The sequence below is a fragment of the Diachasmimorpha longicaudata genome, chromosome 7 (assembly GCF_034640455.1).
Source record: "Diachasmimorpha longicaudata isolate KC_UGA_2023 chromosome 7, iyDiaLong2, whole genome shotgun sequence".
NCBI lineage: Eukaryota > Metazoa > Arthropoda > Insecta > Hymenoptera > Braconidae > Diachasmimorpha > Diachasmimorpha longicaudata.
In genome coordinates this window covers 5,503,737-5,519,398 of record NC_087231.1, presented here as the reverse complement: position 1 = coordinate 5,519,398, position 15,662 = coordinate 5,503,737, and the positions used below count along the sequence as shown (strand labels likewise).

Here is a 15,662-nt window from a genome sequence, read left to right as displayed (position 1 = left end):
GTAAGGCATTAGCGCGGAGAACGTGGCTAACTGGGTAGGGAGGCTTTTGGCTGTAGGAGGTCTAGGAGTCGAAAAAAATGCGAAAAATGAAAAAATTGAAAAAAATGACAATACCTCCCTAAATCATACCTTATATGTGAAAGGTGGTTGCAGCTCCTTCTGCCAGACCCTGACCTACAAATTCGTGTATCTGCCATCGATTTGACTATTCCCATTGGTAGGCACAATCTCTGGATTATCGATGCATGTGTTTTGAGCGACCACGTGTTTATAACCTGTCGAAGGAGTGTTTTGAATCCAAAATCATCTGTCACTCTCCTTTGTGATTAAAAAACTAATGAATACTACTTCGTCGTGTTTCTGACTTCCCTTCATCATTTCATCCAAGAGACTGAGAAATGAGGAATCTAACTGTTCTGCACCACAGCATCAGGGGTTTGAAGGAGGCCGAGGCGGGATGTCCGGAGCTCCAGGAAGCTCTGAACAAACAATTCATCTGCAACAATGATCCTGACAGTGACACAATTTTCGTTCTCGAGGAGAACCACCTCTTCGTCATCACTTGCAAACAAGATATCGAAATAGCTATTGAAAAAAACATTGAGGTCCAAGGCAACTGCAGACCGGTTGGTGTGGAGTACTGGAGTGACAATGCAGTCCTGTACTGTGCCTACTCCTCCGGGGAACTAGTTAAAGTCACTCCAGAATGGCCATTTGATCAGGAAGTCGTTGTGAATATCGAAGAGGGTATTAAATGCATCAAGTTGAGCCCAGACCAGGAAATACTGGTGTTGGTAACTGGGAGTGACAATGTCATGACTATGATGTCCAATCTTCAAGTGTTATCCAAGGTGAGACAGTTTAAAATTTACTGAAATAGATTTAAGTTTATTTTGGCGGTTTCTGTGATGTACGCTAAATTAAAATATTCAAATGTAAATAAATTGAATGGGAAAATTCAAGAATGTTACCTGCAAGCTAGAAATACATTCGTCGAAAGCGTCAGAACATTACAGAAATGCAAGAAAATGGAGATATATTCCTTAGAAAGATTTATCGATTGTTGCATAAATTTAGACATCTTCTCCCATTTATTTGACAACAAATGAGGCAATTACACCTAATGTTTGTAATTTTCCTCCTTCAATTCATCAGGTAAATTTGAACGTTGACCAATTCGGAGAGAAACAATTCATAACAGCTGGATGGGGAGCCAAAGAAACCCAGTTCCATGGCACCGAGGGAAAGGCAGCAGCAAAAGCGAAGCCAGTGATAACAGGCAGAACTGATAGTGACACCGGAGATGTATCAGTAACGTGGCGTGGTGACGGTACCCTATTTGCTGTGACGTTTCTGAATCAAGGAGACAATGCCAGACGGTTCAGAGTATTCAATCGTGAGGGTGTGCTCCAATGGACAAGTGAATTAACAAGTGGGTTGGAGGAGAACTTGTCGTGGAAGCCATCTGGTAATTTACTGGCATCCACACAACGACTCCCCAATAAACATGTCACAGCACTTTTCGAAAAAAATGGCCTCAAGCATCGGGAGTTCTCCCTTCCCTTTCTACCCAACGAAATACACGTCAAGAAAATTACGTGGTCACCGGACTCGGAGATTTTGACAATATGGGGTCAGAGATACAATCAGAAAGAGACATTTCTTCAACTATGGAGTGAAAATAATTATCACTGGTACCTGAAGCAGACAATTCCTTTTAAGGAAGAGAATCCTTTAGTCTTCTTCAACTGGAGCACGATTCCTCGAGCTAAAAAACGTCTTATTGTCCTTACAAGAGAGAACTTTATGGTGTACACCTTCAAATGGTCAATAAATCGCACTCGTGGACTTTCTGATGATGATAAAGCTGTCGTGGGTGTTGCTGACGGTGATAAAGTTCTTCTCACTGCTTTCAAAATGGGCATCGTGCCACCCCCCATGTCACATTACTCACTTCAGATTAGTGGAACCTCTAATGGCTGTTTTTTCGCTCCACTTTGTAGCAATGATACTCCACACTGGCTTGATTCCAATTGTCTATTCGTGCACGTGGAGAATAATCAATTGGCACTGTATGTGCATCAAAAGGTGAATATAACATTTTATTTTCTCGTAATCACGATTCCATGCCAATTGATTATCTCGTCATTTTTCAGGAGGGTTTGTTGGGGTACAGGCATGCCAAGACGTTCGATTTGGAGTGGCTGGTACCAAAAATTGGGGACGAAAGTTTGGGCTACACGATGCATCATTTTGTTTGGGTGAAAGCCGATGGAATTTTATGCTCTGTTACTGTTGAAGGACGAAGTTACCTTTGCGTCCTTCAGATAGAAAATCTGAATGTGGAGAAAGGGACTGGTAGACTAGTTGTCAGGTAATTCTTGCATTTAATCGTTTTGTTTTTCAATTAAAAAAATGATGCGATATATTTGAAAAAAATGATGTCCATTTCAAAATTACAGAATTAATGAATTCAATTTTTTTTCAATAGTTTGGCCATCAATCAATGTTTGATCCTCAAAGCAATAATTTATTTCCTCAATCCAGTCGATTGAACAGAATAAATTTCCACTTGAACTGTATTCTTAATTGACTCCTCTGAATGTTTCGATTGTTGGTCAACAGTGATGCTTTGATGATGGACGGCTATATACATCATATCGTTCCGACAACCGATCCAAACGAAGCATATCTGATCTTGGACAGTGGTGTGTTGAAATACACCCACGGGGAGGGTATCATACCAACTGAAATAATTTTACCCGAACAGTGTGATCACGTCGAGGCCGTTAGGATCGGTATGCGACACGTACTTGTCGCACTTGGTAGCAGAAACCGTCTCTTCCTTGACGGCGCAGAAGTCGCTAATAACATTACCAGTATCTGCATTCATTCGGAATTTCTTCTGCTGACAACTCTGCAGCACACATTGGTGACAGTCAGGATGAATGAGCTTGGCTTTTCGAAATTTTCAACATCGACGTTGTCGATTAAATCATGGGGAACTGATATCGATGAGAGCACAGGTAATTTATTTACATTATTATTGTCAAAAATATATTTTCTTATTTTTTAATTACTATGGATTCATCTTGGCAAGTAACATTTTCGTGACAATACAAAAGTCTCTGAGAGAGACTTGACTCATCAGGAAAATATTTTTTTTACTTTAAAACATAATTAATCCTCTCCTTTTTTTCACTTTTAAGGGTTGAGCCTGAGAAGAATGGAACGAGGTGGAAGCCTGGTGAACGCACTGCGTAAGGACGATAGGGCAGTTCTCCAGATGCCGCGAGGAAACCTGGAGACTGTCCAGCCTCGTTCCATGTCCCTCCACATAATAAAAACGCACCTGGTCTCCCTGAATTACTTCACCGTCTTCGATATAATGAGAAAACAGCGGATAAACCTGAATCTTATCCACGACCACAATCCCCGAGTATTCATGTCCACAGCCGAAAAGTTCATAGACGACATTAAGAATCCCTGCTGGCTGAACTACTTCATCTCCGAGCTGGTGGAGGAGGACGTGACGGATACTATTTACAGGACTTGCTACACAAAAGAGGAGAATGCAGCCAGGAGAGACGAGTTCGAGAAGCCAGACGGTCGTAAAGTGGAACGAATTTGTCAGCATCTGCGACAGATTATGGAGAAGAAGGCGGACAAGAGAAATTTAGTGCAGCCGATCCTGACGTGCCTAGTGAAAAATAAGCAAGTGTCAGGGCTGGAGGCAGCTCTTCAGAAAGTCAAGGAATTCAAATCGAAAGAGGGAACAAAAGAGGGACGTCAGCAGTCAGCAGACGAGGCCCTGAAGTACCTCCAGTACCTGGTGGACATAAACGTTCTCTACGACATCGCCCTGGGAATGTATGACCTCGATCTCGCAAAATTCGTAGCTTCAAAGTCCCAGAAGGATCCGAAAGAGTACATCCCATACCTGAACGGTCTTGCCGAACTGGAGGAGAATTATCGAAAGTTCAAGATCAACAAGGACCTGAAGAGATACGAACCAGCCTTGGAGTACATAGCCCATCGTCTGGACAAATTCGACGAGTGCATTGATCTGATAGTGAATCACAATTTATTCGTAAAAGCCGTGAAGATCTTCCCGAGGGACACGTACGAATATAGGAAAGTGACTGGAATAGCTGGTGAATACTTCTGGAGGAATAAAAAATATCGTGAGGCTGCTTTGATGTACCACCGCAGTGGTAATCTGGAGCGTGCTTTTGAATTTTACAAAATATCCGGTAGTTGGCAGGATGCCATCATCATCACCACTGAGATGGATTTGAATCCTGGTGAGAAGAACAAAATGTATAAAATACTTGTGCGTCAAATGATTGAGGACAGACGATTTCGTGATGCTGCGGAAATATCATTGGCGTACCTCAAAAACGAGGAAGATGCTGTCTCTTTGATGTGTAGGGGAAAAGAGTGGAGGGAGGCATCGAGAATAGCCCATACACACGCGAGATTGGATTTAATTGAAACCGAGGTAAAGCCAGGGGTGGTAGAACACGCTGCATGGCTACTGTCCAAGATATCGGAGAACAGGGAAGAGTTTTTGAAGTACAAAAAACGACTACTGATTGTGAGGAGTGAAATAGCTAAGAGGGAGGCAGAGGACGCTCTTGCTGAGGAGGAGGATGGACCTGGGGAGGTCAGTGACCTGCTGAGTGACACCAGCAGCATCGCTGGTTCCAACACCAGTCTGAGCTCGGGAAGCTCGAGGAGCTCAGGGAGAAGCTACAGGTCGAGTAAAAATAGGAGAAAGCAGGAGAAGAAGGTGCTCAGCATCAAGGAAGGAAGTGTTTACGAAGATTTGGCGCTCGTTCGTGCCCTTCACACGATTATTTCTAGTACGTATGAGCAAAGGGAGGAAGTAGTCGCTGTCAACCGGATTTTGCTTAGTCTGTATCTGGATGAAATGGCCGAACAGCTGCAGCACGCACTTGTAGATATTATTGAAGTTATTGAGAAAAATAGGGACGAGATCTGGCCGAGGAGGGACAGTGAGGAGGAGGGCCAGATGAATGGGCATAGGAGGGCGAACCCTCAGAAACTACTCGAAGCCAAATTCACTTATGCACCTGAAGTGGCTTCTGTTAATTGGAAACTTGATGTTTTTTCACCTGTCAAACGTTCACCTAAATTGTAAATATCTATGAATATGGCAAATAAATATTCTTTTTTAGACTTACATACTGTTTTTTTTTTAATCTAAACATTTATCTCACGTACTCGCAATTTTTATTTACAGGTTGAGGACGTTTTAAGTTATCGCCTAGGGTATTTTTAAAAAATTTATATTAACTTTCGGAATTTTTTTATCGTCCGGCGTTAATACATATCCTTCTTCAATTTGTTATTGATATATTACAATAGCTTTTTTCTTTGTGCTTATGCCGAAAAGGTGGAGATCTATTAATAGTGTAGTTTTGTATTCAGTTTTATTACTTACTTATTTCTGTAATTATTCAATCAATAAAACGCTTAAATATAAGTGATATATTATGAAATGATCATGCAATATTTGCGTCTAATTTAATTCAATAGCCGAGTAATCAATTTACACCGGAATTGCTGCTCATTTTAGGGTCAAAAAAATGCAAAGAGACAATTGAATGCATCCGAGGAGCTTCGAGTCATCAAAAAAATTGTTCAGTGGCGTCAGTTTAAGATTGAATACCGTGTATCAAAGATGAAAACAGACAAGTACTGATACTAAGTCTTATAAAAAAAAAACAAACAATCTGGCAGTGTATAGTGTTATATGTATTCTGAAATAGGGGCTAAAATATAATATATATATATATCACTAAAAAATGGATGCTTTTACTCGGATTTACTGAAGCATTAAAATTAGAGTAATAAAAAAAAATTGACTGTCGAAAATATCTTTCTACAGTTCGGTGAATCAAAAAACTTTTCTTTTCATTCTCATTTCTTAAGAAATGGCTATCGTGTGAGAAATAGCATCCAAATGAACAGAAAAACATTCTCTAGCAAATTGTCAAATGTCATTCATATAAAAAAAAAGGATCTCATTCATTTATCAAACAGTCTCTCATAGCTCCGACCTCGAGAATAATCGTCTCCAGTGAATGGACACTAGCGTTCGACATTGAATAAAGTTTTACCCCACCTCAATAACCTAGATAAAATGTCCTATCTTTTTTTCAGTTAAAAAACAAACTACTCCTATGTTACAGACATTTAACGTTACTCGAGGATCACTGGGAGTTGGCCAGCAGCTGGAGAGTGGGCGATTTCAGCTCTGGACGTACACTGATCTTCATATGTTTGCTATTGACGTACTTCTTCCTCACAGCCTGGTACTTGCTCGTATCAGCATTCACAATTAGTGTGGCAATTGCCCGAACAACCGGCAGTACATCTTCCTTATTGTATTTACTGTGGTACGCCAGGGTGATCGTCCATATTTCTTTGGCATTCTCGTCATCATGACCAATGACACTGGAAGTAGAAAAATGTTGCAAATTATTGAGGAATTCAAAATACTTTTTTCGTTCCTCAGCTGAACTCACAAGAAGGCAAGATATATTGCAGCTGCTGCAATGAGACTCGGCGGGTAATGGCACATTTCATAGTGCACCAGGCTCTGCTCCAAGAAGTACTTAGCCATCGTGTGGTGCACTGGAAGGGCCTGCAAAATAACAAAGAATAATTTGTTTATTGAGGTAAATAAATTGAATCGATAGTAGACTGGTGTTGCATATTTACACGTCCAGCTTTGCTGTATCGTCTCAAGAAGTGCAGGGGCAGTGGTCGTCCGAAGGAATAATCCAGTGTTTTAACAATCAGCAATTCCATCTGCAGTATTTCAGTCTTTGTGTAGGCATTATCGGTGATGTATACAAAGTCACCGACGTCTGGTGCGAACATCTCCTCGTATTTACACGATATGAACATTGCAGCTACCCCCACCAACTGGAGTCGTTTTCGGTTGATTGATTTGAATGACTGGAAGCGAATAAAAAAAGTAAGTAGTCATGAATTATTCTAAATCAGTGGTCGAGAGAAAATATGAATTCTCACTTGCAAAAATCTGTCGATAACAGCAACAGTGAGGTACAGCGTCTCCTGAAGTAAGTGAAACTGCTGATGAACCTCGACAAGCCAATCAATGAGAACACTTCGCATTTTCGGTGTGACCTCCTGCCCAACCAGATATCCCGATTGTATTGGATATTTTCTCTCGAGTTCCATCAAATACTTATAAATATCGTTGCTGTAGGCAGTGACTAGATTGGGATTTCCCTTGTCTGCCTCATCAATGTCCTCGATGTGCAAAAGATCAGCTGAGAAGGCATCGAATCTGGTTTTCGGCTCGTCGTGTAATGTTAATTTCTGCTCAAGTTGTTTCACCTCAATGGGTGGCTCAATCTCTTTCTTCTGTACTGGCTTGACGACATGCACTGGTGGCTTATCAACTGGTTTATCACTTTTTATTGCTGGCTCGTGCTTTACCACCGGCTTCTTCTGTGCCTTAAGCACTAGATTCGACGTACCACGAATTGTATTAACTCGGTTACCTATCTCACCGAGGGCGGCACGCCGCGTCTGACCAGAGACTACATTTGTCGCTGATTTAACGTTCTTGGTGTTCTCTTGGTTTACAATGTTCTGTAATTTTATTCCCTAATTAATTTGGGGGTCCGGGGAGGATTTCGAGAAGCATTGGTCTATTCTATTTGTCTTCCCAATAATACCAATAATTGTATGAGCACCTTATGCAGATAAAAAGAATTGGGCGGATATCCCTTCAGAACGTGCACGAGGTGAACATACTATCTCGACTTATATTTCCACCTTCAGTGGTACCCTCTCTGTCGTTCCCCCTCGAATATTTCCTTTTGTACACACAAGTGTCCCAGGAGAAATCAATAGAAATGGGGTAAACACGAGGAGAGAAATTATAAACAGACGACGTCCTTCGACATCAGGTAGAAAAGTCCAAGACTCCCTGCAGAATTGGGATTCAGGAGGAAGGGTACCATTTTTTACATAAAAATAAAATTGTTGGAGATAATGCTCCCGCAGACCGAACGTTTCCCTTCCACGAATTAAAAAATGAAGAACATAAAAAATTCCCAAATCCCCAAAATGTAATTTCCATTTTTTCGCGTTTAATTGTTTTAAATAAATACAGAGAAGAAAGTAAAATAATTGAGAAGGAGGGTGGTGTATTAAAATGTTCGATACGATGGGATTTAAACAAGCCTGGGCATTTAAACGCCTTGACGGTTACACCATCCCCACATCGACCGCCCCAGCAACCGTTTTTCTTCCGTTCAACTTCCCTCACGACAGCCAGACATTTTCCAAAATATTTTTTTACTTTACTCACCGTTAACGCCGTCCGATTTCTCAAAGCCATTGTCAATTATTTCCTCTGTTGTCTACTAATCACAAATCACTGAGCAATCAGAATATTTGATAATGTTCCTTGTCGAGGTAGGACCTCTCTTCTCTGCTGAATGCTCTGAATAGAACAGCGTTGTCGGTCTCAGTAACGACTCTGTCGATTTGAATTTGTTTGGTCCTTCTCTGAGTGCAGTTGGCTGATGATTGGACGACCGCCGGATGTTTTTTCCGCCCTCTGCAGGCTGATGCAACTTCAGACTTCTTGGCGGGAAATTCAACTGGCGAATTGTTTTTATGCTATTTTATTTTCTGTAATTTTCTTGCAAATCTAATTAAATGCTTTAATAACCAGAGTTAAACAATTAAGGTTATTTCTAATAGGGAAAGACAACTACAGTAACAGTTATCTGTTTTACCGACGGTCCGCGCTATTTCGGGGTGAGGGTTATACAAGCAAAGATTGGTAGGGGAGATCGCTAACTCTTATGGACCGGCGGCGCATGAACTACGATAGTGAACGTGCCTGTCGGTAAGGTATTACCAAGGAGACGGAGGCTGACAGAACTGTAGAGGCCCAGGAGCCGAGAAAAACGCGAAAAACGAAAGAATCGATTTTATAATACTTCGGAAGCCTTAGAAGTATCGAAAATGGGCTGCCCCGAAGGGCATGCCACGTACTCCGTGGTAATACCTGTCCTGCGATCCTTAAAGCCGAAGGCGAAGCCACGAAAAAATTTTAGCGAAGTCTGTTTTATTGACGTTCAACAACCACTTCGAATACCTGTGGTTGGTACCAGAGTCGGATGTTGTCAAGTAAAAAAAACGATTTTATCGACTCTCAAGCTAATTACCCCATCCACCAGTAAATTGCCACCACCACCCAAAGGAAGATCGACTCCATCGTGACCCAAATATCGAGCGAAAAAAATCTGCGCAGATGAAACTCTATCAATCGACCTTTTCCCCATCAATCAGTCCGCCAGACCGTCATTACAAAATTGAAAGCGGAAAAATCCCACTGAAATAATCTCAAATGCTGCAACCTCTCCTAATGAGGTAATAAAACATTTTACTTTACGGTCCCCCCCACTCCAGTGGCGAAAAGTGTTTCAATCTATTTCAGCAGATGTCTCCATAAATTCAGACCGAACCAGAAATAACTCGTGAGTCAAGGAAAAAAGGCTAGTGGAAAAAAATCTATCTGCGTGAAAATAAACAGCATTATCGGCCGGTCTGACTAACACCGAGGAATTCCACTTGGGTGATATTGAATAGTGACACTCGAATACAATCGGAGTCGCGAAACTTGGCAAATGGTGATTTTTTCTCCTGAGAAAGTATTTTCCCAGGTGAGTCGAAGAGGGTTTCTGCCGGCGGAGGGAAGTTTGGTATGAAAATAGGGATTGAAGGGGGTGAAATTCTCATAGGCGCGCCCTCGCTTGTCCAACCCTCGACGCTTCACTGGCACACTCGTCGGGCATAATTAATACGCGTATAGAACGGAGCATCGATCGCTGGCGGTTTCCGTGCCTGCTTGACTAATGTACGCGGCCGGCTCGAGTGGCAAAGGGGGGGACAATAGGAAGTAGGAACTGATCACAACTGGACTGTACTGGTCGTTGAGGAAACTCGAGACGAGTGGACATCTCACATGTCTGCGCCTCTCTGTACACCGATATTTGTCCTCGGCCTGCGGAACTCCACGTCACACTCGAATGTTGATGTATGCGGTCGAGGATGCTGGTAAATGGATGAGGGACATTTGCAATAATGATTTCTCGAAATAACTAGGGAGATAAAAATTATTGTTAAATGCAAGTCGATTTAAATCGCATTTTCATCAGAAAAAAATTAAATCACAAATTGACCAATAAAATAGTCACTACTACAATTTTTCTCTAGTAGAATTGCACTTCGATAGTCTGGTACTTTATTTTTATTCTTCAATGTAGAATATTGGAATTTACAAGTGAATATTCGCGGTCTCAAATTGATGATTCTTCGTGTTCTAAAATAAAATCACTGACATTTCAAGTATCTTTGAAAATACGGTCTCTCAATACCACTGGCGTCTCCTATTTTATCACAAATATGAGACACTTGACACGTTAATTCAATTGGCGACTGAGCACATTCCACGTGAATTTCCTAAAAGAGCAATGACTTGCACAATTAGCCGAAAGTGAAGGTAATTGTCGAAATGAATTTCCTTCCACGCCAGATGGAAAATCTCCTTCCTCGGCGCTCTCTAATTAAACCTCTTAGAATATGATAATCCTTATGAAAATTCCACTCCACCATTTTACGGAATAACTGAACTATTTCAGTTGGTATATTGCACAAGTAAGCTCTTGAATTCCCGCAGCATTATTTCCCCCGGAAAAGATGCTACGCGAAGTTTTATGAGCGCTCAGTGAGGAAATACATTGGGTAGAAAACATATCGCTAGAAATTTATATTCAAACGCACATATGAACCCCTATAAGGACAATTAAGGTTTCATGTTCTCAGTTAAAAAACAATACAGCTTCTTTTTATGAGTTCAGTCCGAGGGCTCTTGTGTTCAGAAATTGCAGGAGAAATCGCCTTGGCAGAGTGTAATTTTTCTTCTGCGAATTCTCTTGTCAAAAAACAACAACTTCGTCAATATTGAGACTATTTTATACAAAATTCAAAAGCCTGATGTAATTAAGTGCAATTTTTTCTTCATGCAAAATGAAATTTTATTCTATTGTACACAATATCTGAACTATTCCCCTCGGAATGTTGTAAAAATAAACTCTTGAGCTCTCATACGAGCTCATGACATTATTTCCCCCGTAAAATACGATACAAAAAGGTTTATGACTGTCCGTGGAGGGAATAAACTCCGTAAAAAAATGCTGTTGGTAGTTTGTATTGAAATTTAACCATAAATTCAGATAAACATTATTAAACTGACAAGTCCCGTCGAATATTTGCAGTTTCATTTGCAACTGCGACTACACTGATGTCAACAAGACAACAATTGTTTCTGTGAATCGTGGAGCCAAAAATTCCGAAACTCCACCGAAATATTTTTTTTCCAAAACATCTCATTTGCTTTTCTCTCTCCAATTTTATAAAAAAAAAATCATTAAACAACAGATGCACCTCGGAATATCGCAGAAGTAAACTCTCGAGCTTCCGCTGCATTATTTGCTCCGCAAAGTGCGACACGAGAAGGTTTACGACAGTTCGTCGAGGGATTAAACTCAGTAAAAAAGTATATACCGCTGGAAAAAACGAGGAAATTTCTCATTAACGGGGTTAACGAAGAGATGAAACGGGGCATAGAACGGTGTCATGAAATCACGGTAGAGGGCGAAATCACGGGCTACCCAGGAGTGCCGAGATATCAAGATTCTAGAGACCAGGTACTGGTACAGTGTCACACAGATGATAACGGATATCAGTGCAGCGATGACGTAACAGGGAGATCTTTGGATGATCGACTAAACGATCAATATCCGGGGGGGATCGATAGCCGTTAAGAGGATAATACGTTAGGGCGGCGGGCACTAAGAAGTCCAACTAGTTTGGCTCGTGTTCGATGTGCGTGTACACGAGCCACAGTGAGCCAACACCCAAGTGATAAGCCGCGGGAACGGGGGATGCTCGCCCCTCCGCTGGCCCATCATGTGACCAACAGTGGAGGACACTCTCGTCGTCTGCACACGTCAATCGGAATTTCATTAATGGAATCGTCGTGGATGGGAGGGACGAGAGAACACCCTTTGGAGTTTCGATAACGCATTGTCGATTATTCCCTGGTATATCCGTTCAATCGCTGCCATCCATTTGCATTCGACTGGAAAATTGAGATTGATAAAGTGCCGGAGGAAAGTTTAAATCATTCGAATGAATTTTATTCAATTCAATTTATTTCTTTGATGTTACAAATATTTTCTTTGTGTTACATCGACTCCTGTCCTTTTCTCTGTTGACAATGGATTAATTCTATTTCTAATTTTTATTACTGGCCTGAACTGGCTGACCATTCCATTGATTTTTTCCCCTCATAACTTGTGTACCCAACATGTGGTTGTGCATATGGTTGTCCGTCGCCTAGAGTATTTTTTATAAATATTTATTTTGAAAATATTTCACCGAATCACAATTTCTGAATCTGAATTTGTATTTCTCACAATGATGCTCATTCGTATCAGGTTCACTCGATATTCATTCCCATTGCTTGCCCATGGTGCTCCGTCGAACAAAGGAAATTAGCAATACGAATGTACGATACAAAATTCAACAGTGGAGTCCAATTTCAGCTGCATCTACGTGATGATAATGCATTATGGCCCTGCGGAAAATTCCATATCCCTTCCCGGAAATTTATCCACCCATTCCATCCATCATTTGAAATGGGCCGCAAGCCCTCCGGGATGTAACACGTGTAAGATGATGCTGATTAGCTGAGCGATGTTGGTACCTTTATTTATAACCGAATGCCGTGGTTAAGGTCAAGCAGACGGGACTCAACGTCGGGCCAATGTCTCGTCACAAGTTATGTCATATCTCATCCATCGCTCTACCTCTCACAATTTGCCTCCTACCTCTCCCTCTCTCTCTCTTGCTCTGTCATTATATTCTCATTCTCCTGGATTTCTCGTCACAGTGAGATGTTTCAAATGCTTCAACCTTGGAGGGTAATATTTATAACAGTGGATTCAACACATGCCAGAGGAGAGCAAGCGAGTGCCCCAGGGTTGCCCAATGAATTTACCGAGGCTATCCAACCATTTGGAAACAATAACTCAGTGACAATGAAATTATATTGCAATTTTTTTTCCAATATTTTTTTACTCGATATTTTTGGAGGGATCAGTAATGGACTGCAATTCCCTGTGGTCGCTTGACAATGTCAGGAGTTAATGTCAGTTGAGAGGTTCACTGTGAGATTTGCAAAAATAACATTTGTGAGGTCATCCAGCGAAATACAATTAATAAATCATTAGTGAAAAATCACAAAAACATCCAATCAGAACATTCAATAGTAACAATCGTTGTATTTTAATCCTGACTTTCTTTCATCATATTTTCATCTTTCTCTCATGAAAGGAAAACAGTCACATAAAAATTCCTGGCACGCAAATAATTTTCAAGGAATTATTCTCTCAGCGTTTGCAATGGTGAATAAAGAGTCCAACAACTACACTTTATTGTACACCAGCCGCATTATTTATTCAATCATCCCTCTTATGCATAGTACTCCCTTTTCAATAATACCGGGTTTTCTTATTCCTGCGGGGTCTGATCCTCTCCGTTCCCTATCCACTAACTCGACTGAAAACACAGACGCAGTAGTCACAGACTTGACGAGGCCTTTATATCTCAGGTAAAATCCGATAATGGAAACTCAGTTCAGGGTGCCTGAGACTGGAATTCTATCTTGAGAAAAAATATGCATGAGTTCACTCTATTTATTGTCGGGGCGAGAGGAATTTTTTGCCGTTATTCCGTTTGTCTGTTGAAAAGGTTTATCGATAAGCTTCGGATGGAAAAATTGCAAATGCTCATTCGCTCGGGAAAACTGTTTCAATAGGTTTTTTGTATTTCGAGTGCTCTCAATAGCCGTAAATCTGAAAATAATATGAGACGGGCAAAGTAAACTCCTGTATTTTTTACAAACAAAAAAGAAATTGTTTACTGAAAAACCAGATTATTTTTCAATCAGAGATTCAACGTCATATCTTTTATCAATTGATACTCTCACGCCGAGGGGATTTTTTAATGAATAAAAAATACTCTACTTTATTCGTCGACGATTCGACGAATTATTTGGGTTTTTTATGGACTTCGTAAAAACCCAAAGTGTCCATTTCTCTTCGGTACCAATTTTCATCTGAATATTCAACACGGAGGGACGAAAATTACCGCTAATACATTTATTAATTTCACCCTGAGCGAAAGTATGCAGGCTCTTGAACAACCACAGAGGCTAGACCCTATCCGACCAGTGGTGTACCTCAAAACTCGTTAGACGGACGTATACACGACCTCGGCCCAGTTCTACAACCGCCCACCTATCCACCAGCGGATGAAACACAACTTTATATGGATGATATGAAATTTTGACGGTGCGATTAACATTTTCACCCCCTTTTCGTGGATGAGACTCGCGCACAAAGTGTCATGAACATCAATACTTAACGGCCGATGATTTTTTACCACTTGTCGGTGTGACGGATACGTGGAGAACAGGAATTCCCCGAACTGTTGAAATTTTCATGCGACACCGGTGAAAATTTGTGTTTGAATTTTCCAGTGGAAGATCTGGAAACTCAAACCTGCTGTTGTACTCCTATAGTATTAAATTTAATTCTCCTAAACATTCACTGCAATTTAATGTAGTTTTCAGAATAAGTTGAATAATTATTTAGGAATAGAGTAAATAATTTTACTGAGTGTTTCTCTCTCTGCAGTCAAATTCCCCGCGATTTTCAACGAATATATTTTTCTTTCAAGTGTGAAAATCAATACCTTCTGTATTGCCATTGTTTTATGCCCCAGTCGCCAGTCTGAGCTGTCACGTACTAGTGAGGAGGCGTTGTAAGGCCACGGGAAATCAAAGACCTTTCGTTACCTATACCCTCACAGCCCTCCCAGTCACAAGCGGCAATGGACTCTGACTCATTTACGTGTTCGTCGACCCGTCGCATTCGTCGTAGACGGGGTCGACTGGAGAAAAAAAGAACCAGGCAAAAAATTTGAAAGTGCCCGGGGAACTACAGAAACAACGGTCGGAGAAAAAAAAAATCACTCGTCGCTGACGGTTCGCCGGCCACATCTCTCATGATCACTTTAAATTACACCATTAAAAGTTCCGACGTAAATGCGTTTATCTGGCGACTTCTGTTCATTGCGACGAGGCGGCGAGTGGAATGGATCAGTCTGATTGTCAGGAGAGTGGGGGGAGGAGGAGAATAAAACGTGATAAGATAAATTCGATTATAAATTTTCAATCAATGAGATTAATTTAACTGTTCCATTAAATGACTCCATTGAATTGAGGGAAAGGAGAAGAAAAATACCGAAATGGAAAAATCTACTTCGACGATTGCAGATTTATTGCGACTGTTAAATGGTTAAAAAATTTTCTTTCTTTATAAACAGTATTATTTTTATTTGCCATAAAATAATACCGGACAATTTCTATCGTAATCGTAACTATGATTATCACCGTCCCTCGTTGAGAACCAGTAAATAAAAAAATTAATTAATTTAAATTGACCAATTAATTA

The 15,662-nt window shown here is 40.8% G+C and overlaps 2 protein-coding genes across 2 annotated transcripts; one reads left to right on the top strand and one right to left on the bottom strand.

The window, feature by feature from the left end:
- The first annotated feature begins 26 nt into the window (after window positions 1–26).
- Window positions 27–5,206, top strand: LOC135164241 (elongator complex protein 1). The gene is made up of 5 exons (XM_064124405.1): window positions 27–851; window positions 1,156–2,088; window positions 2,157–2,374; window positions 2,626–3,026; window positions 3,210–5,206. The coding sequence occupies exons 1-5, from the start codon at window positions 399–401 to the stop codon at window positions 5,162–5,164; spliced, it is 3,960 nt and encodes a 1,319-aa protein (XP_063980475.1). The 5' UTR covers window positions 27–398; the 3' UTR covers window positions 5,165–5,206.
- A 552-nt stretch (window positions 5,207–5,758) lies between these two features.
- On the bottom strand, window positions 5,759–8,563 carry LOC135164249 (G2/mitotic-specific cyclin-B). The gene is made up of 5 exons (XM_064124421.1): window positions 8,378–8,563; window positions 7,066–7,653; window positions 6,751–6,990; window positions 6,555–6,673; window positions 5,759–6,483 (listed from the first exon to the last, which is right to left on the bottom strand). The coding sequence occupies exons 1-5, from the start codon at window positions 8,405–8,407 to the stop codon at window positions 6,240–6,242; spliced, it is 1,221 nt and encodes a 406-aa protein (XP_063980491.1). The 5' UTR covers window positions 8,408–8,563; the 3' UTR covers window positions 5,759–6,239.
- Between the last annotated feature and the right edge of the window lie 7,099 nt (window positions 8,564–15,662).